General features: G+C 69.8%; 3 protein-coding genes across 7 annotated transcripts in view; 2 read left to right on the plus strand and 1 right to left on the minus strand.

Annotated features, from left to right (window-relative positions):
- SBNO2 (strawberry notch homolog 2) overlaps window positions 1-763 on the plus strand; it is a 37710-nt gene extending 36947 nt beyond the window's left edge. For all 4 annotated transcript variants that reach the window (XM_062184938.1, XM_062184940.1, XM_062184939.1 and 1 more), the window contains one exon: window positions 73-763. In XM_062184938.1, the coding sequence (XP_062040922.1) occupies window positions 73-416 (344 nt within the window). In that variant the 3' untranslated portion in view covers window positions 417-763. The remainder of the gene's footprint in view (window positions 1-72) is intronic.
- Window positions 634-3506, minus strand: GPX4 (glutathione peroxidase 4). Of its 2 annotated transcripts, none has more exons than XM_062184943.1 (7): window positions 3386-3506; window positions 2355-2449; window positions 2131-2275; window positions 1896-2047; window positions 1577-1601; window positions 1435-1528; window positions 634-1292 (listed from the first exon to the last, which is right to left on the minus strand). In XM_062184943.1, the coding sequence occupies exons 1-7, from the start codon at window positions 3467-3469 to the stop codon at window positions 634-636; spliced, it is 1254 nt and encodes a 417-aa protein (XP_062040927.1). In that variant the 5' UTR covers window positions 3470-3506. The 2 variants fall into 2 exon arrangements, with proteins under 2 accessions (XP_062040927.1, XP_062040926.1); XM_062184942.1 differs by having other exon boundaries at window positions 1059-1292; window positions 1435-1494.
- Window positions 3507-11147: 7641 nt separating this feature from the next.
- On the plus strand, window positions 11148-15390 carry POLR2E (RNA polymerase II, I and III subunit E). The gene is made up of 8 exons (XM_062184887.1): window positions 11148-11263; window positions 12883-13057; window positions 13962-14077; window positions 14166-14246; window positions 14463-14521; window positions 14768-14846; window positions 14933-15011; window positions 15099-15390. Exons 1-7 carry the CDS (start codon window positions 11207-11209, stop codon window positions 14996-14998), a joined length of 633 nt encoding a protein of 210 aa, XP_062040871.1. The 5' UTR covers window positions 11148-11206; the 3' UTR covers window positions 14999-15011; window positions 15099-15390.
- The last annotated feature ends 1045 nt before the right edge of the window (window positions 15391-16435 follow it).

Below are 16435 nucleotides of genomic sequence, written 5' to 3' on the forward strand. Positions count from 1 at the left end.
CCGGCGGCGGGGCCGCGCCCTGACCCCGTGCCCAAGCCCTGACGGCCGCGCCCCGCCCCGCCCCGCCCGCAGGCATCAAGATCCCCGAGGGCTGCGTGCGTCGCGTACTGCAGGAGCTGCGGCTCATGGACGCCGACGTCCGGCGCAGGAGCGCGCGTGCGCCCCCGCCGCGGCCGGAGCTGCCCTGCGGCCCGGGCGAGGTGCTGGACCTGACCTACAGCCCGCCGCGCCGCGCGCCCCCGCCGCCGCCCCTCGCGCCCGCCGACCCCGCCGCGCTGGCGCACCAGGGCTGCGACATCAACTTCAAGGAGGTGCTGGAGGACATGCTGCGCTCACTGCACCCCGGCGCGGGGCCCGTGGGCCCGGCCGAGCGCCAGAGCGTCATCCGCTTCAGCCCGCCCTTCCCCAGCTCCTAGGCGGCGCCCGCGGGCGCGGGGCCCCGCCGCAGTGCCTTCCCGCCCCGCCCGGGCCCTCTCAGGACGAGCGCGGGGCCTGCGCCGCCCACCCCCGGGCCCCCGAGCTCCGGGGGCGGGGCGCTCCCAAGAGCTGGAAACTCAGGAAGCCCCAGGTGCTCGGCCCCGCGTGTCCGGGGTCCGTGGGGCAGACCCCTAATATATGCAATCCCCCTGCTCCCTAAGTTATTGCCTGCCCGCCTTTCCCGGCTGCGGCCGGAGCCGGCGCTGTGGCGGCGTCTGTATTTATAATGAACTCGAATGTATATATGTAAAAGACCTTTTTTAAATATATGTGCCTTTTGCCTACACCCCTCGGTGTCCAGTCGGTGTCCACTCGCTCCTCTGGCGCCCTGGGTGGGGCTGCCCGGCTCAGGCCCTCCCCTGAAGCCATGGAAGGGTGTGGGCCCCTCCCCCAGGACCTCTCCTGCCCCCGTCCTCCAGCTGGTCCTGGGGCCCTCAGGGCACGAGCAGCTGCCTCCTCCAGGTCAGGGGTCAGCGATGGTTTCCCCCAGGAACTGGCAGCGGGATTAGGGATTAGCCTGGGATTAGCCTGCAGGGCTGGCGGGCCCCGGGGAGCCCCTCCCCCACCACAGAAGGGCAGCAGCGGGTTTCCAAGTTTTATTCCCACGAGGCAGCCAGGGTGCGGGGGCGCGCGCAGGGCCCGGCGGCCCGGGACCTTCCTCCGGCGGGTGCACGCGGTCCTCAGGGCTGCCTCACCAGCGGGCTGGTTTGCAGGCAGACCGTCATGGGTGCCGGGCGGAAGGCTCAGGGCGCGGGCAGGCGCGGGCAGGGGCGCTTGTGGAGCTAGAGATAGCAGGGCAAGTCCTTCTCGATCACCTGTGGGGGCACAGCGCTGTCAGGGTGGCCCCGGCCCCGCCCCGGGCACCACCAGGGGCTCCTCCATAGGCTCTCAGTGCTGTCAGGGTGGTCCCGGCCCCGCCCCCAGCCCCGCCCCGGGCAGCTTGCCCCCGGCACCTACCAGGGGCTCCTCCATGGGCCCGTACCGCTTCACCACACAGCCGTTCTTGTCGATGAGGAACTGCGGGGGCACAGTGTGGGACAGGGCCCAGCGCCTCCCCCCACCACACGACACAGCCCCTCGTGCACTCCCCACCCCGTACCTTGGTGAAGTTCCACTTGATGGCGCTGTGGAAGGCAGAGGCGGGTGTCAGGGGCCGCCAGGCCGGGCTCCCCAGCCGGCCCCTGCCCCACAGACCACTCCCCCAGCAGGACCCTGACCCCCCACCCCCCCAGGGCCCCATCCCACCCCCGGGTCCACTCCCTTCCCCAGCAGGCCCCTGTTGTCCCCAGCAGGCCCCTGTCCCCCCAGCGCCCCCTCTGTCCACTCACTCCCCAGCCCCGCCCACTCACTCCTCCCAGCAGGCCCCTGTCCCCCCAGCGCCCCCTCTGTCCACTCACTCCCCAGCCCCGCCCACTCACTTCCCCAGCATGCCCCGGCCCTTGGGCTGCACTTTCATCCACTTCCACAGCGGGTGTGCGTCGTCGCCGTTCACGCAGATCTTGCTGTACATATCGAATTTGACGTTGTAGCCAGCGGCGAACTCTTTGATCTCTGCGTTACTCCCTGGCTCCTGGAGGGGGGGGGCGGTGAGTGGGGAGGGGCTCCAGGCACCCCCAGGGCCCCCACCCTCGCCCAGGCGCCCCAGGCACGCACCTGCCTCCCGAACTGGTTGCAGGGAAAGGCCAGGATGCGTAAACCGCACTCAGCGTAGCGCGCGTGCAGGTCGACGAGCTGAGTGTAGTTCACGTCCGTTTTGCCTCATTGGGAGGCCACGTTAGTGACGATGCACACGAAGCCCCTGGAGGGACGGGGCGCGGTCAGGCGGGGTCGGGGCCCCCTTCCCCTCGGCCCCGCGCCCCGCGCTTCCCTGCACCCACCGGTACTTGTCCAGGCAAACCATGCGCCCGTCGATGTCCTTGGCGGAGAACTCGTGCATAGAGCGCGCGCAGCGCCAGTCGTCCCGGGACGCGCACTGCAAGGCAAGCGGGGGAGGGGGGGTGCTCAGTGGTCGCGGCGCTCGGGAGCGGCCTCGGGTCCCCGAGGGAAGAAGGGAGCCCTGGGGGACCCTAGGGCACGGGAAAGGTCACGGCCGCTGCTCCAGTGCGCACGCGCCCGTGTCCCAGCGGACTCTGAGGCCGGCTCAGGGCTCGGAGCCCCAGAGGCACCGGACGGCGGGGGAGGGGGCCCTGCGCACACCGGGTCCACAAGCTCCACACAGCCCCCGCACTCCGTCACCGGCGCCGTCGACCGAGGCCTGGAAGGACAGGGTTCCACCGGCCGCGGGCGCGCCCGAGGGCGCCGGCACGTGGGGGCCCTGCGCCTGCGCCTGCACCGCCGCTGCCGCCGCCGCCGCCGGGGGGCTTGGTTTTGGCGCCGGGCGGCGGTTCCGCCCGGGCACCGGGCCTGCTGCCTGCAGCGCCCCGGGGAGCCGGCGGCTGCGCGGCCCATGCCCGCCTTCTGCGGGCGCGCCGGAGGCACCGGGCGTAGCGCCGGGGACAAAGGCCGTCGCCGGGGCGACCACCGCCCACTGTGACGCCGCCGAGCGGGCCCCGGGGCGAGCAAGGGGAGGGACGGAGAGGGGGAGGGGCGGCCCCGACTGGGCTCGTGACCCTGGGCACCCAGCCCGGCGGCCGCTCCCCGCCCACCCGCTGCCCTGGCGCACGGCCCCTCGCGATGCACCCGGGGCCCCCAACGGCCCATACCCCGCCCGGCCAGGCTGCGGAGCCCCGACCTCGGCCCCGATCCGCCGGGCGAGCGACCCAGCGTGGTCCCCGCGTCCGCGCCGACCCCGGTGGGGGTGGGGTGGCGTATCCGCGGCCGGACGGCCCCTCGTCTGAGGTCGCCCCGGCCCTTGGGTCCCTCGCGACGTGGTCACGCGTCCGCCCCAACGGCCCCCGGCAGCGCTCACCATCGTGCCCGCCAGGCCGGGCGCAGCCAGGGCTCCGCACAGCAGCGCCGGCTTCAGCAGGCGACTCAGACGGCCGAGAATCATCGCGCTGGCGGGGCCTAGGGAGCCAGCGGCTCCTCCCCTCGCCGAGCCGACCAATGGACGTGCGCCGGCGCGCCTCGCCTCCCCGCCCTCGGCCACGCCCACACGCGCTTTCATTGGTCGGCCGGCGGGCCCCGCAGACGCGCGGCAGCGCTAGCCAATGGGAAGCCGGGGTGAGGGGCGGCTCGGGGCCGGGGGCGGGTCTGAGGGCGTTGTTGTTGTCAGGGACTGCGCATGCTCGTCGACGGACGGACGGCCGCGTCCACGCGGGCGCCGCGTTGCGGGGCTGCGGACAGTTATCCGCGCGGCCGTCCGCAGCGAGCCGAGCTGAGGCTCCCCCTGTGGGAACTCGGGCCACGGAACCCCAGCCCCTGGAGAACGGGACGAGGGGTTTGGCTTCTTAATGGAAATGAGACCCCGCGGAGGCTCCGGGCCCAGCGCGGCCCGTGGGCGCTGTGGCTTCGGCTTCCGGGTCGGTGACACGTTGAAAACGGTTTTGAAAACGGTTCCCCGGTTACCGTTTAGCCAGGCCCCGCGGCTATGCGGCCCCCGCCCGGCGAACCGCGGCCGCGAGAGTGGTCCCGCGAGCTCGGACCCTGGCCCTGGCCTTGACCCTGGCCCCGGACCAGCCCAGCACCCGGGCGCCCGTGCTTCCAGGACCCTGCACCCTGACCCCGGCCCCGGCCCCCCGGGCGTCCGTGCTTCCAGGCCCTGGCCCCGGCCCCCCAGGCCTCTGTGCTTCCGGGACCCAGCCCCCCCCCTCGGGGAGTGCGGACCTTAGCCCGGCCCTGCCCACAGCCCGTTATCTCCTGGCCCCGGGGTGGGGTGGGGTGGGGTAGGCGCGGCCGCTGTGCACCCAAGGCCTTTGGTCCTGAGCTGGGCTCCGGCCCCGGCGGACATCTGCGCCTGGCTCTCCGGGGGCAGCAGAGGCCCGGGTCCGCCGGCCGTGGGTTGGGGACTGGACGGGGCAGGGCCCCGCGTGTCCGGCTGAGCTGGCTCCTTGTCCCTCCCTGTGGCCCCCGGGAGGGCCTCGGGGCCTGGACGTGGTTTCTGGGAGGTCAGCGAGAGAACAGGGCTGACTTTGTGGACCGGCTTTTCTGTGCTCTGTTTATTTATTTATTTGAAAGGCGGAGTTGTGGAGACGACCTTCCAGCGCTGGCTCCTCCTACAGTGGCTGGGCGGGGCTGCAGCCAGGAGCCAGGAGCTGCATGGGGGTCTGTGGAGGGGGTGCTGGGGGCCCCCTGCTGCTCTCCCGGGCACAGGGGCCTGGGCCGGAAGTGCTAGCCGAGTGGGAGGGGTACGGGCGAGGAGGAATTCAGACCGAGGCACAGAGCAGTGACCAGCGAGGCAGCTAGTGTAAGGGGGCAGGGCCATGGGGGCGCAGCAGGGCCCAGCAGGTTAATCCTGTGCCTGCCGCACCGGTTCTAATCCCGGCTGCTCCACTTCCTGTCCAGCTCCCTGCTGTGGCCTGGGAGACCAGTGGAGGATGGGCCAAGTGCCTGGGCCCCTGCACCCTCCTTCTCTCTCTCCCTCTCCCTCTCCCCCTCTCTCCCTCTCTCTCTCTCTCTCTCTCTCTCTGTTTCTCCCTCGCACTATCTGTAACTCTGCCTCAAATAAAATCTTTTTTAAAAAGAAGGGGGGTAGGAAAGGGCCGGAACCCCAGAGTGCCGGCCTGCGTTCAGCCTGGGACGGCGGCAGTGGCCCCAGTCCCTGCAGGACAAAGCGGTCACTACTCAGTGCTGTTCGGCTGGAGCTCCCCAGTTGCCAGTTGCGGCCTGGGGGAGGGCGCACAGCTGTTTCGTTGTTGTTAAGGTTTATTTGTTTGCGAGGGGGAGAGAGAGAGAGAGAAAAAGAGGTCTTCCATCCACTGGTTCACTCCCCAGATGGCCACAATGGCTGGCAGAGCTGGGCTGATCCGAAGCCAGGAGCTCCATCCGGGTCTCCCACGCGGGTGCAGGGCCCAAGCACCTTGGCCGTCCTCCACTGCTCTCCCAGGCCACAGCAGGGAGCTGGACCGGAAGTGGAGCAGCCAGGACTCTTGGACCCCCACCCACCTGGGATGCTCAGCCTGGCCCCCCCCCGGGGAATGGATTTTTAAATCCGGCTGAACTGAACCTCACCCTTGAACCACTGCAAAGGACACACATGGCATACTTAGTGCATCCCCAATGTTGCGTTACCATTGTGGAGTTCCAGAACATTCCATCACCCCGAAAGGCAGCCCTGTCCCTGTGGCGTCGCCTGTCCTGGGCGGTTCCTGCTGGTGGGGCCCTGGGTGTGGCCTTCGGGTCTCCCTGGGCAAGACATCCCCGGGGCACATCGCCCCTGCTCCTGGCTGGACGCTGTCCCTCCGTGTGGGTGGGCCACGGTGCGTGTCCACTCCCACCTGGGTGTGTCACCCAAGGAAAGGCCACGGAAGCTGTGGGAGTCCCGGCATGAGGCGGAGGCCAGTGCTAGGGTTTTACTGGGGACACGGCCATCCTGCCAGGGCCAGAGGCCTGCTCAGCTTGTGCAGTGGGGGGCCAGGAGCCTGATGCTCACTGCTTTATTCTGTGGGGGACAAAACAAAGGAGGGAATTGAGGACATCGTCCACGGAGAAGCCGTGAGGTCACAGGGCCAGGGAGAGGAACACCCAGGGCTCCCAGGCCGCTGTCTCCGCTCGTCTGCCAGTCCAGCAAAGCGTGCGCGTGGTCTGTGCCGCGCGGCTGGACCCCAGTGCGGGCACTATCCCGGGCAGCGGTGGCCGGCCTGGGCCTGGCCGTCTGGAGGACTCGGTCAGCAATCCCGGTGCGAGAGCCCTTGTCCTGGCGGCCGGTTTGTCTTTCCCAAGGGAGGGGCCTCTGCTTTAGGGACGGTGCTACTTCCTGTCCCCGGTGGGGAGGTGCTGGGACCTCTCCCGTCTCTGGAGGCCCACCCCGGCTCCTCCTCCCAGGGGTGAGGATAAGGGTTAGATAAGCAGCGCTCTGGGGGCCTGGGGGCCCAGCGAATGCGGGAGACCAGAGACTGAGGCCGGAAACAGACAAACCATCCACATTTTGGGTTATTCCGCACCCCCCGGAGAGGTAGGTTCTGTAAGTCCTCACCAGGGCCTGAGACAGGGGCAGGACTGTCCAAGGCCGCTGTCACTCGAAGCCCTGTTTTTAGGGGAACTGGCAGGAAAGGCTTTTTTTTTCTTTTTTTAGGATTTATTATATTTATTTAACACAGTTTCAGAGAGGGGTAGAGACAGAGAGAGAGAGAGAGAGAGAGAGAAGTCTTCCATCCGCTGGTTCACCCCCCAGATGGCCGCAACAGCCGGAGCTGAGCCGATCCAGAGCCAGGGGCCAGGAGCTCCATCTGGGTCTCCCAAGCAGGTGCAGGGGCCCAAGCACTTCGACCATCTTCTTCTGCTTTCCCAGGCCACAGCAGGGAGCTGGATTGGAAGAGGAGCAGCCGGAACTCGAACCTGCGCCCACATGGGATGCTGGCACCGCATGCCAGGGCGTTAACCCGCTGTGCCCAGCGCCGGCCTCCAGGGAGGGCTCTCTAAGCTCACTGATGTTTGGGTAGGCTATAAGGCCTGGCTGGGTGTGAGGCCCAGACCTGTCCATGTGCATCGGCCTAAGGGAGGCGCCCTGGGGACTCGCTCACGGGGCCGCACCAGGAGAGCCGGCGAGGACCCTGGTCCCCTCCATAGCTGTGCTTGGAGCTAGAAGCTGGGCAGAGCCAAAGGCCAAGCTCGGGTCACAGGGTACCCACCGTGAGGACGTACCCCTCACCCCGCAGAGGTGCCAATAATCCGGCAGTGGATTAAAGTGTCGCCAGGACCTGGAATGACGCCCGGCCCCACCAGGAGCACGGCTCGTCCCCCTGCCCCTGGCCTGGCCTCTGGCTCGGGTTCTGCAGGGGCTCTGCCAGTGAGCGCTGAGGAACCAGCCACTGCCAGCCCCAGCTGTCCTCTAGCGGAGGTCCCGCCCTAGGGGGAAGGTGTCCCACAGAGCCCTGCACACGGCGCAGACAGCTGTGGGGCAGTCACTCGAGGGCCAGAAATCCGGAAGCCCAAAAACTTACTAGACGTCCAAACGCTCAATTTGAGTTACGTGGTAAGTTCTGGTATAAACCTACGGCTCACTCGGTAGCACAGTTACACCCGGCAGCCCGCCGGCTACACGGTGCAAACCCGGCAGCCTGAGGCCGGCAGCGGCGCCTGCTGCTCCCCCTCTAACGCTGGCCAGACGCCGGGGAGATCCAGGGCCCGGGGAGCTGGGCTGAGCATCAGGGAGTCCCCAGAGGGCAGCACCGTGCAGCAGGCCCCCACGTGCTGTACGGCCGGCTCCCAGGCCTTGGAAGACGGATGGCTGAGCCCTGCCGTGACCACGCCTGGCCGCTAAGCTAGCTAAGCCATGGAACGCTGCGGCTCGGTCGAGGTCTCTGGTCGACCGCTTGGGCAGAGCTCGGCTCTTCTTCCCCCCAGCTGAGGGGCAGGTGGGGAGCTGGGCTGCAGGCGGCGGCACAGAAACAGGCGCCCAGCTGACTCACCTGAAGGCCGCCCTTCTCCTACCCCGGGGGGATCTGCCCACGGCCAGGCTGTCTAGCTCCCCCTACGACATTAACGAAGCCTTCAGATTCCAGGCTTGGGCTGAGCCCCTGGCGACGTCACAGAGGCAGCCGGCGGCGGAGACCCAGCCAGGCAGGTCCGCCCCAAATGGCACCTGCTTCCGGTGGGAGGAGCCAGGGCACTGGGCAGCTGTCGTACAGAAACCGGCTTCTGGGGCCAGCGCTGTGTCGGACGGAGCGGGTAAAGCTGCCACCTGCAGTGCCCGCATCCCATATGGGCACCGGTTCGAGTCCCGGCTGCTCCACTTCTGATCCAGCTCTCTGCTGTGGCCTGGGAAAGCAGTGGACGATGGTCCCTGCACCCGCACGGGAGACACAGAGGAAGCTCCTGGCTCCTGGCTTCCTTCCGATCACTTCAGCTCCGGCCAATGCAGCCATTTGGGGAGTGAACCAGCGGATGGAAAACTCTCTCTCCCTCTCTTTCTCCTTCCCTCTCTCTGTCTCTCCCTCCCTCCCTCTCTCTGTCTCTCCCTCTCTCTCTCCCTCCCCCTTCTCCCTCTCTCTCTCTCTCCCCTTCTCCCCCCCCCCGTCTCTACCTTGCTTTGTTTTTTTTCCATTTATTAAACTTTTATTTAATGATCTACCTTGCTTTGTAACTCTGTCTTTCAAATAAATAAAATAAACCTTAAAAAAAAAAAAGAATTCAGGCTGAGACAGCGCGGAGTGACAAGGTTTTATTGGGGACAGGGCCTCCGTCAGCGTGGGAGGGACAGAGAGTGCTGGTCGCTCAGGCTGGGGTGGGGGCGAGGCCAGGAGGCCGAGTGGGCGAGTGGAGAGAGCGCACCTGGGCAGGCTCGGCGCAGCCGTGTTTACGGGAGCCCGTTTACCCCTCCCCTCTCCTCCAGCACAAACCCTGGGACGTCTGTGGGAGGAAGTCAGCAAATTCTCCCCCAGATTCGCACCCGGCAGAGCAGAGAGGCTCCCCTGGGCGTCTGCAGGCTTTTTTTTTTTTTTTAAAGATTTATTTATTTATTTGAAAGTCAGAGTTACACAGAGAGAGAAGGAGAGGCAGAGAGGAAGAGAGAGGGGGAGAGAGAAGGGGAGAGGGAGAGAGAGAAGGGGAGAGGGAGAGGGAGAGAGAGAGAGAGAGAGGTCTTCCATCCACTGGGTCACTCCCCAGATGGCTGCAATGGCGGGAGCTGTGCCAATCCGAAGCCAGGAGCCAGGAGCTTCCTCCTGGTCTCCCACGTGGGTGCAGGGGCCCGAGGACTTGGGCCGTCTTCTGCTCCTTTCCCAGGCCACAGCAGAGAGCTGGATCAGAAGCGGAACAGCCGGGACTTGAACTGGCATCCATACGTGATGCCGGCACTGCAGGCCCGGGCTTTACCCGCTCCGCCAGCACCGGCCCTATTGCCCAGCGTTATCAGGTCAGGAGCCCCATTTGGTCCTGAGAGGGAGCTCTCCCGGGAACTTTCCTTGGGGGAGGGGCTGGGGCCGCCTGGAGGGTATGGCTGCTGTAGACAGTGTAGACGGTTCCGCAGGCCCTGCTCACACATGTCCGCTGGTCCCTGACTTCCAGAGTCCCGCTGCTGCTCCAGCCTCAGGGCATGTGCGCCTTGTGTTGGGGGAGGGGCCTGACCTGGGCGGGGGCGGGGAGTGCCAGTCCAGGGTCAGGAGGCCACGTGGTCGGGCCAGGCTGGCCTCTGCGGGGGTCCTGGGACCCTGACCCTCCCCAGAGCCCCCTCCTCAGGGGACAGCAAGACCCCTGGGCCACACCCGGGCCATGCACCTGTCACCATGAGACCCTGGGCCACGCCCCCCTGCTTAGTCACCATGAGACCCTGGGCCACGCCCCCCTGCTTAGTCACCATGAGACCCTGGGCCACGCCCCCTGCACCTGTCACCAAGAGACCCTGGGCCACGCCCCCCTGCTCAGTCGCCGCCTCTCCCGTGGGAAACCCCAATGCTGACCCCAGCGGGGCTGTGCCTGCTTCCTGGGAGCCGGCCTCTCCTCTGGCCTCGGCCAGCTGGGCAGCTCCGTGCCTCCCACACCCCTCCCGACACCGGCACCTGGTGTCCAGGGCACTGCAGCCCCCGCTCTGTAAGGGACGCTTGTACAATGTGGTGCCAGGCCAAGCGAGGCACACGGCCAGCCCTGGCCACTCAGCCTGGGAGTGGACGCTGGGCTGGCTGCCCGTTCACAGGGCGAGGCGGGAGAGGTCACGGGGCGGCCTGGAGCCGTGCCGGGCCCCTCCCTGTCTCCTGAGCACCCCCAGCCCCGCCCGGCTATCGCACGAGTGGCCGAGGACCTGGGACCCTGCCCTGGCCTCAGCCTCCCATGCCGTCGCCAGCAGTGACCACGCAGGCACCACCTGCCTCCTCCATGGGGAACCCTTGCCCGGTGTGCGCCCCATCATGGCGGGAGCACCCCACCCCGAGGCCTGGGGACCCGCCCCCGCCTTCCTCTGACCTGCTCTCTGCCCTGCACACACACCCCTGCCCCCCCGCACACTGTACCCGACAGGTGTCAATCTTTTTACTTTTCAACATTTAAAAAATATTTTATTTATTTGAAAGGCAGAGTTACAGAGAAGGAGAGACAGAGAGAGGGGTCCTCCATCCACTGGGTCACCCCCCAGATGGCCGGAAAGGCTGGAGCTGAGCGGATCCAAAGCCAGGAGCTCCATCAGGGGTCTCCCACGCGGGTGCAGGGGCCCACGGACTTGGGCCATCGTCCACTGCTTTCCCAGGCTACAGCAGAGAGCTGGATCGGAAGTGGAGCAGCTGGGACTCGAACCAGCGTCCATGCGCGGCAGGCGGCGGCTTTACCCAGTGCCGGCCCCCGGCTGTCAATCTAAACACAGACAAGTCTTCTCCACTGGGCGCCGCTGCAGTGCAGACACACACGGGCACCGCAGAAGTGGGAGCGCCGTCTCGGGTTTCCCGGAACGGGCGTCTCCGGTCACCGGCGGGCAGCTAGGGCGAGCAAGCCCTGGCCGGAGCGAGCGGCCGCCTGCAGCCGCCAGCCTCGAGCTGTCCGTGGCGCTGCCTGTTCCGGACGTCGCTGCGTTCAGGCGTTCGCCGGAGACGGCCCGGGGCGGGCGGGGTCCTGGTTGGGGGCCTGCCTGGGTACTGGCGCAGGCGCAGTTCGCGCCGGAGCTCAGTCGCCGGTGTGGCGCGGGCGCGCGGCGGCGGCTGCAGGCATGGACGACGAGGAGGAGACCTACCGGCTGTGGAAGATCCGTAAGACCATCATGCAGGTGAGGCGCGGGGCGGGGGCGGCCGCCGAGCCCGGGGCCCCCAGCCGCGTCCGTGCGGCCTGAGGGGGCCGGCGTCGCGGAGCGCGGGGTCCCGGCCGGGGTCGGGGTCGGCCGGCGGTGGGTGCGGGTCCCGGCCGGGGTCGGGGTCGGCCGGCGGTGGGTGCGGGTCCCGGCCGGGGTCGGGGTCGGTCGGCGGTGGGTGCGGGTCCCGGCCGGGGTCGGGGTCGGCCGGCGGTGGGTGCGGGTCCCGGTCGGGGTCGGGGTCGGGGGTCGGCGGTGGGTGCGGGTCCCGGTCGGGGTCGGGGTCGGCCGGCGGTGCGTGCGGGTCCCGGCCGGGGTCGGGGTCGGGGGTCGGCGGTGGGTGCGGGTCCCGGTCGGGGTCGGGGTCGGGGTCGGCGGTGGGTGCGGGTCCCGGCCTGGGTCGGGGTCGGGGGTCGGCCGGCGGTGGGTGCGGGTCCCGGCCGGGGTCGGAGTCGGGGGTCGGCCGGCGGTGGGTGCGGGTCCCGGCCGGGGTTGGAGTCGGGGGTCGGCCGGCGGTGGGTGCGGGTCCCGGTCGGGGTCGGGGTCGGGGTCGGGGGTCGGCGGTGGGTGCGGGTCCCGGCCGGGGTCGGGGTCGGCCGGCGGTGGGTGCGGGTCCCGGTCGGGGTCGGGGTCGGGGGTCGGCGGTGGGTGCGGGTCCCGGTCGGGGTCGGGGTCGGCCGGCGGTGCGTGCGGGTCCCGGCCGGGGTCGGGGTCGGGGGTCGGCGGTGGGTGCGGGTCCCGGTCGGGGTCGGGGTCGGGGTCGGCGATGGGTGCGGGTCCCGGCCTGGGTCGGGGTCGGGGGTCGGCCGGCGGTGGGTGCGGGTCCCGGCCGGGGTCGGAGTCGGGGGTCGGCCGGCGGTGGGTGCGGGTCCCGGCCGGGGTTGGAGTCGGGGGTCGGCCGGCGGTGGGTGCGGGTCCCGGCCGGGGTCGGGGTCGGGGGTCGGCCGGCGGTGCGTGCGGGTCCCGGCCGGGGACGGGCTCGCGGAGAGGGGCGCGGGGCTCAGGGCCGGGGTCGGCGGTCGGGGGTGGGGGTCCTGCAGTGGGTGCGGGTCCTGGCCGGGGTCGGGGTCGGCCGGCGGTGGGTGCGGGTCCCGGCCGGGGACGGGTTCACAGAGAGGGGCGCGGGGTCCAGGGTCGGGGTCGGCGGTCGGCCGGCAGTGGGCGCGGGGTCCAGGGCCGGGGGTCGGGGTCGGGGTGCGGGTCCCGGCTGGGACGGGTTTACGGAGCGGGGCGCGCCCTGCAGGCGCCGGCTGTGCGCTCGAGGGTCGCATCCCGAGTGTGGGGAGGGGGTTGGACGCGGCTGGGACGCAGGCCCAGGCACACGGAGCGCGGGCCCACCGTTCTCGGCCTGGCCTTAGTGGAGTCTCCGTGAGTGGGCGGCCCCTCCTCGAGCCCCGTCTTTTCTTCCCCAGGGACCGCAGCCCTCCTACCCTGCCGCCCTTGCTACTCCGTGCCCGGAGGGCCGGGTGCGCTGGGCCAGGCTCTGGGGTCACCTGTGCAGGGCTGGGCAGGACCCCGCGTGTGCCCTGGGGTCACCTGTGCAGGGCTGGGCGGGGCCCCGCGTGTACCCTGGGGTCACCGTCGGGTTCTCCCCACAGTTGTGCCACGACCGTGGCTACCTGGTGACTCAGGACGAGCTGGACCAGACCCTGGAGGAGTTCAAGGCGCAGTTCGGGGACAAGCCCAGCGAGGGGCGGCCGCGGCGCACGGACCTGACCGTGCTGGTGGCCCACAACGACGACCCCACCGACCAGATGTTTGTCTTCTTCCCTGGTGAGGCCCAGCCCTCTGCCCACTGGTGGGCGTGGCCCTGGTGCCCCACCCCTCCCTGCCCCCACCCACCTGTCTGCTTCCCAGATGGCTGTGGCGGACGGGGCTGGCCCAGGCTGGAGCTCCTTCCAGGTCTCCCGCAGGGGTGCAGGGCCCGGGCGCGGCGTGTCGTGCTGCCTCCCGCACACACTGGTGGGAGCCGGGCCGGGACTGGTGCCTGTGTGGGTGCTGGTGCTGGGGGACGTGTTCCCTGGGTGCGAGACGAGGTCCCGGGAGTGCGCGGGGTCTGTCGCCAGCTCCCCTTGCTGGCCTCGGCACGTGTGGGCGTCCCGGCACCTCTGTGGGGGGGTGACAGAGCCGTGAGGAGCGCTGTGGACCCCTCGGCAGAGCCCTGCGCTGGGGCTGTGTGGGGACCCCGCCCCAGACCTCCTTCAGCTGCCCCGTGGGGTGGGGGGGCGGGGACTCAGCACTGCCTCCCCCGCAGAGGAGCCCAAGGTGGGCATCAAGACCATCAAGGTGGGGGGGACGGGGCGGGGGCTCAGCGCTGTGTCCCCCACAGAGGAGCCCAAGGTGGGCATCAAGACCATCAAGGTGGGGGGGGGCGGGGCGGGGGCTCAGCGCTGTGTCCCCCCAGAGGAGCCCAAGGTGGGCATCAAGACCATCAAGGTGAGGGGGGCGGGGCGGAGGCTCAGCGCTGTGTCCCCCCAGAGGAGCCCAAGGTGGGGGGGCGGGGCGGGGGCTCAGCGCTGTGTCCCCCCAGAGGAGCCCAAGGTGGGCATCAAGACCATCACGGTGAGGGGGGCGGGGCGGGGGCTCAGTGCTGTGTCCCCCCAGAGGAGCCCAAGGTGGGCATCAAGACCATCAAGGGGGGGGGCGGGGCGGGGGCTCAGCGCTGTGTCCCCCCCAGAGGAGCCCAAGGTGGGCATCAAGACCATCAAGGTGTACTGCCAGCGCATGCAGGAGGAGAACATCACGCGCGCCCTCATCGTGGTGCAGCAGGGCATGACGCCCTCGGCCAAGCAGGTGCCCCCGCGTGTGTCCCCGCGTGTCCCGGGGTGGCCTGGGCTGAGGTGGGCCTGTGGGGCGGCCCCTGAGCCTGGGTCTCCTGCAGTCGCTGGTGGACATGGCCCCCAAGTACGTCCTGGAACAGTTCCTGCAGCAGGAGCTGCTCATCAACATCACGGAGCACGAGGTGCGGGGCGGGGCCTGCAGGGTGGGGTGGGGCCTGTGGGGCAGGGCCTGTGGGGCAAGGGTGGAGCCTGCAGGGGATGGGGCCTGTGGGGCAAGGGTGGGGCCTGCAGGGCGGGGCCTGCAGGATGGGGGCAGGGTCTGTCCTGTCCCCCACCCCCCCATACCCCGTCCGTGCCCTCCCAGCCCTGGTCACAGTGCGAGTCCCCTGTCTCCTCAGCTGGTCCCAGAGCACGTGGTCATGACCAAGGAGGAGGTGACGGAGCTGCTGGCTCGATAGTATCCTTCTGGGGGCTCCCCCTCCCGCCCCGGGCTCCCCCCTTCCTCCCCACCCCCTGCGCCTCCCTCCCCTCTCCCTGGGCTCACTCTCCCCTGCCTCCCCATCCCCTGGCTTCCCCTCCACACCCACAGCCTGGTGCTGGGGGAGAACCAGCTGCCCAGGATCCTGCCAGGGCTCCCCTCCTCCCTTCCCGCTCCCCCCTCGCTGGCTCCCCCACCCCTCCGGCTTTCCTGAGCGCCCTGCAGTAAGCTAAGGGAGAACCAACTGCCCCGGATCCAGGCCGGGGACCCCGTTGCGCGCTACTTCGGCATAAAGCGAGGACAGGTGAGCCCTGGGGCGGGGGACCCTGCGAGGCCGTCCGGGGGTCCTGGGCCCCCCACGCCAGCCTGACCGTGGCCCCGCCCCCGCAGGTGGTCAAGATCATCCGGCCCAGCGAGACCGCGGGCAGGTACATCACCTACCGGCTGGTGCAGTAGCGGCTGCTGGCAGGTGAGGCGGGGGTGCAGCCCATCTGCCCTGGAGGCCACGGCCGGGGGGCTGGGCTGGGCGCTCACGGCCTTCCTGCTAACCCCACAGATGGACGAGGACGGACGCCGCCCTGCCCGGGGCCCTGCTGTCCCGATCACCGCCCGGTGGGCAGCCCCTGCCTGTTTCCCTCTGTGCAGTGGAGGCTCTCGGCCTGGCCTGCTCGACTCGGAAGGGCCAGGACCTGCCCCGAGCCCCAGCCCCGCCCGCCCGGCTCCCCTGGACGTGGGTGCTGTGAGCTCCGTGGGCTCCGGGTGACAGCGTGGGCAGCGTTCGCGGTCGGCGTGGGGCGCGGCCAGCTCAGGGGCCGGGGTTCTGTGTGAATAAACATTCTCGACTGGAAGCTGAGGCTGGGTTTGTGGGGGGCCCGGGAGCATCGCGGATCCACTGGGGGGGGGGTCAATGTGGGGATAGCAGCCCCGCGGCCGAGTGGCGCAGCTCCGTGTACAAGGGCCTAGGGCACGCGTGCTGTTCGGGAGCGGAGCCGAGGTGTGCAGTCGGGGGGCTGGCACTCCCCCCACCGCTCCAGAACAGTGCAGTCCCAGCCTCAGCGACTGGGCCCCCGGCCGCTCTGCACGCGTTGCTGGGGCTCCCACACGGTGCTGCCATGTGTGCGTCACGTGGTGGCCGTGCTCGGCCCTGCCCTGCTGCTCTGGGCTGCGCCTGGCTCACGCGAAGGGGCCGCACGGTGCCTGCCCCCCTCCCCACCGTGTGAGTGTTGGGGTGCGGGCGTGCGGCCGCGGTGCCCATGTGCGTCCTGGCTGTGCCGTCTGGGACTGCAGCGACTTCCCCTGGTGCTCGGGTGGCGCCGAGCGTGGAGACGCCGTGCGACGCCTCTGCCGGGTGGGTAACAGGATGGCCCATCCACAGAGGTCTGACCGGTCAGGGCTGAACCAGGGCTCCTCCAGGTCTCCCTCGTGGGCCCAGGCTCTGGAGTCACCCGCTGCCTTTCAGGGTGCACGCCAGCTGGGGTGCGGGTGCAGGCGTGCACCGCACCCGCCATAACTGTTGTGCAGGGAGAAAGAGACAGGGCCTTCCGGTAGCCCGGGCCAGCGCTTGCTGACGGACATGTGTGGGCTGTGGGCTGGCCCAGGGGTCGTACGCTGGACCCAGCGATATGCGGAAGGTGTCCCTGTGAACCGCGCCTGCGCAGGCTGAGGCTGGACCCTGGAGCTCCCGCTGAGCACTGTGGTCCTGGGGGCCGGCCTGTGGTCCTCGGGTGGAGCCGCTGGGCACAGGCAGGAGTCGCAGTCCAGCTCCGTGCCGTGGCGGCCTCGGCGCTGGGCCCCTGCACCCACACAGGAGACCGGGTGGAGCTCCAGGCTCCTGGCTTCAGCCTGGCCTGGCCCTGCTGTGGTGGGCACTTGGGGAGCGACCCAGCAGTCCCT

The sequence above is a fragment of the Lepus europaeus genome, unplaced genomic scaffold, assembly GCF_033115175.1.
Source record: "Lepus europaeus isolate LE1 unplaced genomic scaffold, mLepTim1.pri SCAFFOLD_105, whole genome shotgun sequence".
Lineage (NCBI taxonomy): Eukaryota > Metazoa > Chordata > Mammalia > Lagomorpha > Leporidae > Lepus > Lepus europaeus.

Excerpts from the sequence above, each read along its gene's own strand:
- POLR2E (XM_062184887.1), top strand. The coding sequence starts at position 11,207 with ATGGACGACGAGGAGGAGACCTACCGGCTGTGGAAGATCCGTAAGACC. Across the intron at positions 13,058-13,961 it reads GATGTTTGTCTTCTTCCCTG|AGGAGCCCAAGGTGGGCATC; the intron begins GTGAGGCCCAGC and ends TGTCCCCCCCAG. Across the intron at positions 14,078-14,165 it reads TGACGCCCTCGGCCAAGCAG|TCGCTGGTGGACATGGCCCC; the intron begins GTGCCCCCGCGT and ends GGTCTCCTGCAG.